This window comes from Colobus angolensis, unplaced genomic scaffold (genome assembly GCF_000951035.1).
Source record: "Colobus angolensis palliatus isolate OR3802 unplaced genomic scaffold, Cang.pa_1.0 Scaffold116, whole genome shotgun sequence".
Lineage (NCBI taxonomy): Eukaryota > Metazoa > Chordata > Mammalia > Primates > Cercopithecidae > Colobus > Colobus angolensis.
In genome coordinates this window covers 5460952-5472021 of record NW_012112697.1, presented here as the reverse complement: position 1 = coordinate 5472021, position 11070 = coordinate 5460952, and the positions used below count along the sequence as shown (strand labels likewise).

Here is an 11070-nt window from a genome sequence, read left to right as displayed (position 1 = left end):
CAGGCTTGAGCCACCACGCCCGGCCTTTATTTTTTTTTTTGAGATGGAGTCTCACTCTGTCGCCCAGGCTGGAGTGCAGTGGCGCAATCTCAGCTCGCTGCAACCTCTGCCTCTCGGATTCAAATGATTCTCATATCTCAGCCTCCCGAGTAGCTGGGACTACAGGCACCTGCCACTGCACCTGGCTAATTTTTGTATTTTTAGTGGCGATGGGGTTTCACCATGTTGGCCAGGCTGGTCTCGAACTTCTGACCTCAGGTGATCCGCCTACCTCGGCCTCCCAAAGTGCTGGGATTACAGGCATGAGCCTCCATGCCCAGCCTGTCTTGTGGGTTCTTACCTCTGGGCTAAGACAAAGGCAGGGTGGGTCTCCTGACTAAGGTCAGGGGTGGCACTGGCTGTGGGGTTCCTGGTGTACAGAGTATGTGGGGGACAGTGGCCTTGAGGTTGGGGCTGTGCTGTCCTTGCCTGGTCCCTGTCTGTTAACCTGTTTCTCTGGGTGGGTGGAGGCAGCAAAAAAGGAAACTTACACTTAGCAGTGATGTTTGGGCTGCAGTCTCAGAGGAAGGCTGCCCAGTTGGGGGAGAGGCAGATCATCTGCGGACAGCTTTTCCAGGGCGGTCTGTGTGCCCACCATGCCAGGCTGGGAGGCTCAGTGTCACTCCAAGGCACAGTTCTTGCCTTGAGGCCACAGCTGCCGGGTCCCCAAGGCCCCAGAACGGGATGCAGAGAAGGGCAGTTGCTGTAGGGTTGAGGGGTGAGTAGACGGCCAATGGTGATGACCACACAGGAAAAAAGACCCAGTGTGGACAGAGATACTGATTTTTTTAAAGAAAAGCTGAAAGTTTTAATCGTTATGTGAAATCCCTGTGGACCAGAGGTGGCCCTTGGGACACCAGCTTGCAACTGCTGCTGCTCTAGGTCTGTGGTTCCAGACCCCCAGCCACAGCTTTACCTGGGACCTTGTTAGAAAGGTAGATTCTCTGGCTGCATCCTCGACTGGTTGAGCAGAGACTCTGGGGCAGGCAGGACGACCTGTGCCTTAACCAGCTCTGCTCCCATTTCTACTGCTTGAGGCAAATCCCCAAATGCACATGTGAAGTGCTCAGCACTCTGGGCTGCGCAGTGTTTAACTGTGTTATGGATTCACATACCAAAGGCAAGGTCGTGAGTGAATGGGGAAGGTGGTGCTGGAGACAGAGACCGATGGGGGCTGGTGCAGGCAGGGGAGACCCTGGCGGGGTGATTGGGAGAGAGAAGAGTCTCTGGGAGGCTTTGAAAGAGGTTTGTAGTGTGAGAGGGTACCCAGTGCAGGGCAAAGCATGAGCCTAGGAGGCAGGGATGATCTTGACCTGCAAGGGTGGGTGCCAAGGCGAGGGGTTCAGGACTTAGGACAGAAAGCAAGCAGATGTGAAAAGGGCCAAACACTGGTTCAGTTCGTGTTTATCTGTCCCTCTGGCCCAATACTGTATCAGGCACAGGGGAAGAGAGAGAGGAAGTGCAAGATAGGTTGCAAACTTGCAACTTAGCAAAAAATGTGTGGCTATGTGGGGTACAGGGCTTGAGGAGGCCTGAGGCTCTGAGCTGATCAAGGGCACTCCCGGTGGGAGGTCCCGCAGTGGCAAACGCCAGGCAGGAGGCCTGAGCAGAGCAGGTTTGGAGAAGGCAGTGGGGAGGTGGCAAACAGGTGGTGTGGCTCAGACCAGAGGGGCTGTAAGAACAAAGCCTTCCAAGATGCTGGGGAGTGGGGAAAATCCAATCAGTAATTCCTACTCATAGCTGGGGGTGGCTCGGGAGGTGACTCAGCCTGCCTGACTGCTTTTGTCAAAAAAAAAAAAAAAAAGAGGATGGTTATTGCTTTTGTCTGTAACAATAATAGATATGGATTAGAGAACATAAAAAATGTCCTGAAAGGCCAAGGCCAAGTGTGGTGACTCATGCCTGTAATCCTTGCACTTTGGGAGGCCAAGGTGGGAGCATCACTTGAGCATATGAGTTTAAGACCAGCCTGGGCAAAACAGCAAGACCTCGTCTCTACAATTTTTTTTTTTTAATTAACTGGTTGTGGTGGTGGTGGTGCCTGTAGTACCAGCTACTGGGAGGCTGAGGAGGGAGGATTGCTTGAACCCAGGAGTTTGAGGTCGCAGTGAACAATGATGGTGCCACTGCACTCCAGCCTGGGCAACAAAGCAAGACCCTATTTGAAAAGAAAAACATGAAAAAATCTCCCATAGAGATTTGGTAGTCATGGTAGGAAGGAACACAGATAGTGCTGAGTCACGCTATTTTTAAGCTTCACTAAGCATATCTAATTTTTCTTATAGCACAGCTGTATCTTTGACAATGTGATTTTTATTGGCTACATGCATTATTATGGAACATCTAGGCCATTTCCATATTTTCACTGTTATGAAATAAATGCTGCTCTGTACATCTTTGTCCATAATTTTTTGGTTATATCTTTTTTATTTTTCTTCCAATTTATTCCTAGAAGTGAATTTAGTTGGTGAAAGGGTATTGACATTTTTAAGGCTTAGTGGTTTGAAGAGTACAGATACTATTAAATCCATTAATAGCATAAATTGCTAAATTGCTTTCCAGGACAGCACTATTTGACTAACATCAAGTATTAATTATTAAAATAAAATGAGCTGGGTGTATGGCTGGGCATGGTGACTCATGCCTGTAAATCCAGCACTTTGGGAGGCAGAGGCAGGGAGATCAACTTGAGGCCAGGAGTTTGAGGACAGTCTGGCCAACATGGTGAACCCCCACCTCTACTGAAAATACCAAATAGCCGGGTGTGGTAGCCCTTGCTTGTAATCCCAGCTACTCGGCAGGCTGAGGCATGAGGCATGAGAATTGCTTGAGCCTGGGAGGTGGAGGTTACAGTGAGCTGAGATTGTGCCAGTGCACTCCAGCCTGGGCGACAGAGAAAGATTCTGTCTTAAAAAACAAAAAAACACAAAAAAAACAGCATCCCTTTATGAAAAAAAGGCCGGGCGCGGTGGCTCACGCCTGTAATCCCAGCACTTTGGGAGGCCGAGGCGGGCGGATCACGAGGTCAAGAGATGGAGACCATCCTGGCTAACGCGGTGAAACCCCGTCTCTACTAAAAACACAAAAAAATTAGCCGGGCGTGGTGGCGGGCGCCTGTAGTCCCAGCTACTCGAGAGGCTGAGGCAGGAGAATGATGTGAACCTGGGAGGCGGAGCTTGCAGTGAGCCAAGATCACACCACTGCACTCCAGCCTGGGTGGCAGAGCCAGACTCCGTCTCAAAAAAAAAAAAAGGCTGGGAAGCGGGGTGTAGTGGCACTTGCCTCTCATTCCAGCTACTCAGGAGGCCATGATGAAAGGACTGCTTGACACTAGGAGTTGGAGACAAGCCTGGGCAACATAGCAAAACCCTGTCTCAAAAAAAAAAAAAAAAAAATCTCAAAAAAAAAAAAAAAAAAAGCCCCAACAACCCAAAACCACAAACACAAAAACTTTCATTTGAATATATGAAAAATGGGCCAGGCACAGTGGCTCACACCTATAATCCCAGCACTTTGGGAGGCTGAGGCAGGAGAACTGCTTGAGCTCAGGAGTTCGAGGCAAGTCCAACCAACATGGCGATACCGTGTCTCTACAAAAAATACAAAAATTAGCAAGTGTAGTAGCGTGTAACTGTAGTCCTAGCTACTCTGGAGGCTAAGGTGGAAGGATCGCTTGAGTCTGGGAGTTCTAGGATGCAGTGAACCATGATCCCACTACTGCACTCCAGCCAGGGTGACAAAAAAAAAATTATATCTGACTGTTTTAATGTGAATTTATTTATCTAGTTAGTGAGTCTGATATTTTGGGTAGTTGCTGGCCTACTTCTGTTTTATTCTTTCTGCTCTAATGGACTTAACCTTTATTCATATTTGTTGCGAATTTTCTATTTTTTCTGTTCAGTCACTTGGAAATCGTTTAGGCTATTTTTGAAGTCACATTGACCCCCAGTGGCAAAGGGTGGTAATGTTTCAGCGGTTCGTTTGTTGCAGGAAGAGAGGCAGCCAAGTGTGAGATTTGCTTAACGTCCTAGAATGACCAGACTGGAAAACGCGACAGACCCGCTGGCATAGTCAGCTAGGAGGGATGCTAAGATCGGATAGAGCAGGAAAGAAAGTGGGGTGGATGACTAAAGAGTCATTTGTCAAGCTGAAACCAGAATCCAGGATGATTCGATCTCCTTGAATGCCTGGCTTGGAAAACCCAGCACCGAGCTTTGAAAACATGTCACCCGGACACCAGGGGCTGAGGCTGTCCTGGGAGGGAGGTTGTGCCTGCCTCACAGAGCAAGAGAAGCGGGGAGACCAAACGTCGACCCTGGGGCGTGCCTCCTGGGGGGCTCCAGTGGCTGGCGTGGGGTGGATGTGGACCCTCTGGACTGCTGGTGCCTAGCTGACCTTGCTATTCTGGAGCCAGACCCCAGGGAAAGCATTCCAGATCCCATGCCCGCCACACCTTTCCCATCGGTGCTTGTCACCTATGCGAACGGATGATGGTCGTGCTCGGCTTTGCACGTTGTGGACGGCGTGGATGAGATGGAGGGTGCTCATGTGCTCTTGTCGGGTGTGGTCCACAGATATTGGGATCCTCCTTGGCATGGCCTGTGGGAACGAGCGTTTGGAGATATGGCCCTTGACGCAGAGTGAGGAGTGCACTGTCACGGGTTTTCTGCGGGACAAGCTGCAGTACAGGAACCGACTTCAGTACATGGTAACCACGTGGGCACCAGCTGTGTCCCTGTCCCTGTGTCCCGGGGCTCACCTGGCATAGGCCTCTGGACATTCAGAGCCCTTCCTAGGACCCGTGTCAGCCCTGAGCTGACCATGGCCTGTTTCTCTGTCTTTCTCCGAAACCTACCCATGCACCTGGTCTGCATTTACTGACCCCTCTCCTGCCATCTCCTGGAGCTTCCGCTCCTCTTTGATCTCACTTTAATCCCACCTCCACAGTGGCACTCACCATATGACTCAGGAATGTACACCTGGAGCTCTTTGAGGAACCCCAGGCACTTACTTGCCGGGGAGATAAAGACATAGAAATTGGAGTCTTTGGTTTTTTTGCAGAGTGGAGATGTCTGTGTGGCTATATGCGCCTTTTTTTTTTTTTTTTTTTTTTTTGAGATGGAGTCTTGCTCTGTCGCCAGGCTGGAGGGCAGTGGCTCAATCTTGGCTCACTGCAACCTCCGCCTCCCGGGTTCAAGCAATTCTCCTGCCTCAGCCTCCTGAGTAGCTGGGACTACAGGCATGTACCACTATGCCCAGCTAATTTTTGTAATTTTAGTAGAGACGGGGTTTCACCGTGTTAGCCAAGATGGTCTCCATCTCTTGACCTCGTGATCTGCCCGCCTTGGCCTCCCAAAGTGCTGGAATTACAGGCGTGAGCCACTGTGCCCAGCCCTTTTTTTTTTTTTTTTTTTTTTTCCTTTTCTAAAAAACTTTTTTTTTTTTTTTTTTTGAGACAGGGTCTTGCTCTGTTGCCCAGGCTGGAGTTCAGTAGATAATCTCAGCTCAATACAACCCCATCTCCCAGGCTCAAATGATCCTCCCACCTTAGCCTCCCGAGTAGCTGGGACTACAGGCATATGCTAACATGCCCAGCTAATTAAAACTTTTTTTTTGAGTAGAGACAGGGTTTCACCATGTTGCCCAGGTCTTGAACTCCTGGGCTCAAGCAATATGCCCACCTTGGCCTCCCAAAGTGCTGGGATTACAGGTGTGAGCCACCATGCCTGACCTATGTAACTTTTTTAATTAATTAATTTAATTTTTAGAGACAGGGTGTCACTCTGTTGTCCAGGCTGAAGTGTAGTGGCGGGATCATAGCTCAGTGTAACCTTAAACTCCTGGGCTCAAGTGAGTCTCTCTCCTCAGCCTCCCAAGGTGCTGGGATTACAGGCATGAGCCACTGCAGTTGGCTTCATGTCTTTTTTATTTTAACAGCTTTACTGAGATAGAATTTACATATTTATATATAAAAGATGTAATTCACTCATTTCAAGTGCACAACTCAAAGGTTTTTTAGTTCACAGAGTTGTGCAACCATCACCATTGTAGGTTTTATAAGATTCTCACCCACAAAATAGTATGTTTTTCTTGAAGTGGCGCCCTCACTCTTGAACATGAAACTTCTGCCTTAATAGGAACTGCACATTTTGTTTGACCCTCCCTGTGTCCCAGAGGAAAGTGACTTGTTTTTATCCCAGTTAGGCGCCAGGCAGACCTCTCTGCACAGGACCACCTCTGCCATCAAAGGGCTGGGCCCTGAGTTTTCTCCTTCTACATCAAAATTCATCTGGAGGCCGGGCATGGTGGCTCATGCCTATAACCCTGCACTTTGGGAGGCTGAGGTGGGAGGATCGCTTGAGCCCAGGAGTTCAAGACCAGCCTGGGCAACATGACGAATCCCCATCTCTACAAAAAATAAAAAAAAAATTGTCTGGGCGTGGTGGCACACACCCGTAGTCCCACCTACTTGGGAGGCTGAGGTGGGAGGATTGCTTGAGCCTGGAAGGTTGAGGCTTCAGAGAGCCATGATCTTGCCCCTGCACTCCAGACTGGGTGACAGAGTGAGACTAACTCTTAAAAAACGATCATTTGGGAGGTTAGGGAGCCTGCTGGTCATTTCTACTTCTGGCCTCATAGTTTGTTCTTGTGCCTTTCTAGAAACACTACTTCCCCATCAACTACAAGATCAGTGTGCCTTACGAGGGGGTGTTCAGAATTGCCAATGTCACCAGGCTGGTAAGAATCCCTTCCTGGGCTGGGGGGACCCTGCCTCCTGTGACATCTGGTGGGCCCCAGCCTCAGAGGCGCACTGGGATTGGCAGGTGGTGCTGCTGGCCTGGGGCCTCTCCTCAGTCCCGAGAGCAGGCTGGCCCTTGGCCCAGGCACACGTTTGTTCACTGTCCGCAGTGGACGGCCTGTGTCTGCTCCCTATGCAGGGGCAAGTTCCTGGTGAAGGGGTGGTCAGAGTGGTCAGAGCCCAGAGGCCTGTGTCTCCGGGGTTGCAGTGACTTCCCTGTCTCCGCAGCAGAGGGCCCGGGTGAGCGAGCGGGAGCTGCGGTATCTGTGGGTCTTGGTGAGTCTCAGTGCCACTGAGTCGGTGCAGGGCGTGCTGCTCGATGGCCACCCGTCCTGGAAGTACCTGCAGGAGGTGCAGACGCTGCTGCTGAATGTCCAGCAGGGCCTCACGGTGAGTTGTGAGGAAGGGTGGCAGGCGGGGCTCGTGTGTGTGCACACGTGTGTGCATGTGTGTGTGTGAGCATGCGCATGTATGAATCTATGAGGTGTGGCCAAGGGCTGGTGAGGGAAAGGGTGAACACACGGAAAGATGGGCACAAGCCGAGGGGCATGGGAGAAGTGGGGGAAGGGTGCGGGAAAAGAGGCCTGCAGAAGGAAGAGGCGGCTGTGGTGGCCATGAGAACTGGGCTCGTGGGGCAGGCGATGCCTCTGAGAGACTCTATTCTAGGCTCTGCCTCTCTCCCTCTGGATCCTGGGCAAGTCATCGTACCCTCTTTGTTTCTGCAACATGAGGGTCCTGGAGGCGGGGTAGGGGGAGAGGGGAAGAATGGATGGAGCATGGGGAATGTTTAGGGCAGTAAAACGCTGCGGGCTTGGCGCAGTGGCTCATGCCTGTAATCCCAGCACTTTGGGAGGCCAAGGTGGGTGGATCACCTGAGGTCAGGAGTTCAAGACCAGCCTGGCCAAATGGTGAAACCCCATCTCTACTAAAAATACAAAAATAAGCCAAGCCTGGTGGCGGGTACCTGTAATCCCAGCTACCTGGGAGGCTGAGGCGGGAGAATCGCTCGAACCTGGGAGGCAGAGGTTGCAGTGAGCTGAGATCGCACCATTGCATTCCAGCCTGGGCAACAAGAGTGAAAAACTCCATCTCAAAAAAAAAAAAAAAAAAAAGGATGCTGTATAATACGTTCACGGTGTATACACGTGACATCATGCATTTGTCACAACCCACAGAACTGTACAACACAGAGTGAACACTAATGTAAATTATGGACTTTAGTTGATTAAAAAAAAAAGAGGTCCCCCATCCCCGCCCCGCTCAGAGAAATTGATCTGAGGCCTCAGGGATATTGTCCTCTAAAATGTCTGAGTCGTAGTAAAAAGGAAGGTGGCGAGATGACCCATGCGGGCCGTGTGTGCTGTGGGGCCTATCCCCATCCCCACCAGCCCTCCTCAGGATTCTGATGCACACCTGTCCCGGGGACCCACCTGCTGCCCAGCCCAGCCAGCTGCTGACAAGGCCCAGCCTGTGGGCAGAACATCCCAGGCCAACTGTGAGCTTCTGATGGTGAAAGGGCTTAGGGACTAGCACCTGTTTTTGCAGCTGCCTGGAGCTTTCCTGGGACAAGACTGGTGGGGAGGCTGTCAATTCCTACAAAGTCAGGAGTCTCCTTGATCGCCTTGGTGGCTATTTTTCTTTTTTATTTCATTTCATTTATTTATTATTTTAGAGATGGGGTCTCGCTATGTTGCCAAGGCTGGTCTTGAACCCCTGGTTTCAAGTGATCTTCCTGCCTCAGCCTCCCAAAGTCCTGGGATTACAGGCATGAGCCACCCTACCTGGCCTCTGTGGTGGCTTTTTTTTTTTTTTCCTTCTGGGACGGAGTCTCACTCTGTGGCCCAGGCTGCAGTGCAGTGGTGCAATCTCGGCTCACTGCAACCTCTGTCTCCCAGGTTCAAGCAATTCTTCCTGCCTCAGCCTCCCAAAGTCCTGGGATTACAGGCATGAGCCACCCTACCTGGCCTCTGTGGTGGCTTTTTTTTTTTTTTCCTTCTGGGACGGAGTCTCACTCTGTGGCCCAGGCTGCAGTGCAGTGGTGCAATCTCGGCTCACTGCAACCTCTGTCTCCCAGGTTCAAGCAATTCTTCCTGCCTCAGCCTCCCCAGTAGCTGGGATTACAGATGCCCGTCACAACGCCTGTATTTTTAGTAGAGACGGGGTTTTACCATGTTGGTTAGGCTGGTCTTGAACTCCTGGCCTCAAGTGATATGCCTCCCTCCGCCTCCCAAAGTGCTGGGATTAGAGGTTGAACCACGGTGCCTGGCCGTCTCAGTCTTTTCATGGCTTTCTGCCCTGTGTTTCCATGTCTCTGTGACCTTTCTCTTACAAGGACATCAGGCATTGGGTTTAGGGCCCACTCGAAATCCAGGATGATGTCCTTCTAAGATACTGAACTGAATCCTCTGCAAAGAGCCTATTTCCAAATATGGTCACATTCACAGGTACCAAGGGCTAGGACGAAGACACAGCTTTTTGGGGAAGGAGAGGGACAGTTTGGTCCAGGACATGCTGCCTGGGTGGTCGCCCCCTTCCAGAAGATCACCCCCACGTTTCCCATGATGCTTTCTACAGTGGTCCTGACCTCCTGTTCAGGGACTTCCTTCCCTTGGTGCCACGGTACACCCCACATGACCCTGTTGTTGTGTATCGTGGAGAGAAACCACACCAGCTTGGAGCTGGACACCCTGCCCTGTGTATGTGACTTAAGCCTCAGTGTCCCTGTGAGGGCCTTCTCTTGTTCCTTGGAGTTGATGGAGGTGTTTGCTTCCTGAGGGACAGTTTTCCTCAGGTCAGGGGGTCCTCACGCAGTGGTGGGTGGTCGTGCCTGGGCGTGAGATACCCCACTTTCCTCACTGTCTTGGCCTAAGCCCTTTACTCATTTTTCCAAGGATGGAAAAAAAGCAAAGCCTCTGAGTTGTGCATGGGTGAGAGGTGGCATCTGGGACCCTCCCCACGCCCACAGGAAGAAGATGGTGAGAAATAGCTCTTCAGGCTCCTAGTCACAGGATGTCTGGTCCTTCTTCCGGGGTTTGGGCAGCTCCAGGTGACTGGACAGCGCTCACGGCTCTCCTGGGGTGCGGCCCCATCTCGCCACCGCTCCTGACGGTTTCCTTCTTTCCAGGATGTGGAGGTCAGCCCCAAGGTGGAATCCGTGTTGTCCCTCCTGAATGCCCCAGGGCCGAACCTGAAGCCAGTGCGGCCCAAAGCCCTGCTGGACAACTGCTTCCGGGTCATGGAGCTGCTGTACTGCTCCTGCTGTAAGGAGCTCTCAGGGGATGGGGCCTGGAGGCGGGAGGTCGGGCATCTGGGCCCAGGCCAGCTGGCAGGGCCGGCATCCTCCCGGGCATATCCTCTGCTCCCCAGGGCTACAAGCCATTTCTGGAAGCCAGGATGGGCCCTGGGTAGGGTAGTGGACAAGCACACGTGGCTTGGTTTGGTGGGGAGGGTGGTCTTGAATACTGCTGCAGTCTTTTTTTTTTTTTTTCCTATCCCTTGCAGGTAAACAAAGCTCCGTCCTAAACTGGCAGGACTGTGAGGTGCCAAGTCCTCAGTCTTACTGCCCAGAGCCCTCATTGCAATATGCGGCCACCCAGCTGTACCCTCCGCCCCCGTGGTCCCCCAGCTCCCCGCCTCACTCCGCAGGCTTGGCGAGGCCGGTCAGGGCACAGGGCGAGGGTCTCTTGCCCTGAGCACTCTGGATGGTGACTGCAGATAGGGGCAGCCAGACCAGCTCCCACAGGAGTTCAACTGGACCTGAGACTTCGAGGGGTGGTGGTGAGAGCCCCCCTTGGGAGAGGACCCCGGGGAAGGGTGTTTTTCCTTTGAGGGGGATTCTGTGCCACAGCAGGGCTCAGCTTCCTGCCTTCCATAGCTGCCATGGCCTCACCTGGAGCGGAGGGGACCTGGGGACCTGAAGGTGGATGGGGACACAGCTCCTGGCCCCTCCTGGCGCTGCCATCACTGTCCCCCCTCCTGAAGAGGATGCTGAGCCTCCTGTGGCCCGCAGCAGTGAGGCCACAGCCATGGGTTGCAGGGAGACAGGCAGCACGATGTGGCCATTCTAGGACCCCCCAGCCTGGCAGACTGGGGAGCTGGGGGCAGAGGGTGGTGCCCAGTGCCACATCTAGCCATAGCGGATGCTCTTCCAGTTTCTTTTTTCTTTTTCTTTTTTTTTTTGAGACGGAGACTCGCTCTGTCGCCCGGACTGGAGTGCAGTGGCCGGATCTCAG

General features: G+C 52.2%; 1 protein-coding gene across 2 annotated transcripts in view; it reads left to right on the top strand.

Annotated features, from left to right (window-relative positions):
- Nucleotides 1-10995, top strand: part of IL34 (interleukin 34) — a 95069-nt gene extending 84074 nt beyond the window's left edge. Inside the window, exons 1-6 of one of the 2 annotated variants that reach the window (XM_011962140.1) lie at nucleotides 4178-4395; nucleotides 4614-4747; nucleotides 6700-6777; nucleotides 7067-7228; nucleotides 9963-10098; nucleotides 10340-10995. In XM_011962140.1, the coding sequence (XP_011817530.1) occupies nucleotides 4634-4747; nucleotides 6700-6777; nucleotides 7067-7228; nucleotides 9963-10098; nucleotides 10340-10530 (681 nt within the window). In that variant the 5' untranslated portion in view covers nucleotides 4178-4395; nucleotides 4614-4633 and the 3' untranslated portion in view covers nucleotides 10531-10995. Of the gene's footprint in view, nucleotides 1-4177; nucleotides 4396-4613; nucleotides 4748-6699; nucleotides 6778-7066; nucleotides 7229-9962; nucleotides 10099-10339 lie in introns of those variants that run through there. The other variant, XM_011962134.1, reaches the window with a different exon arrangement.
- Nucleotides 10996-11070: the final 75 nt, after the last annotated feature.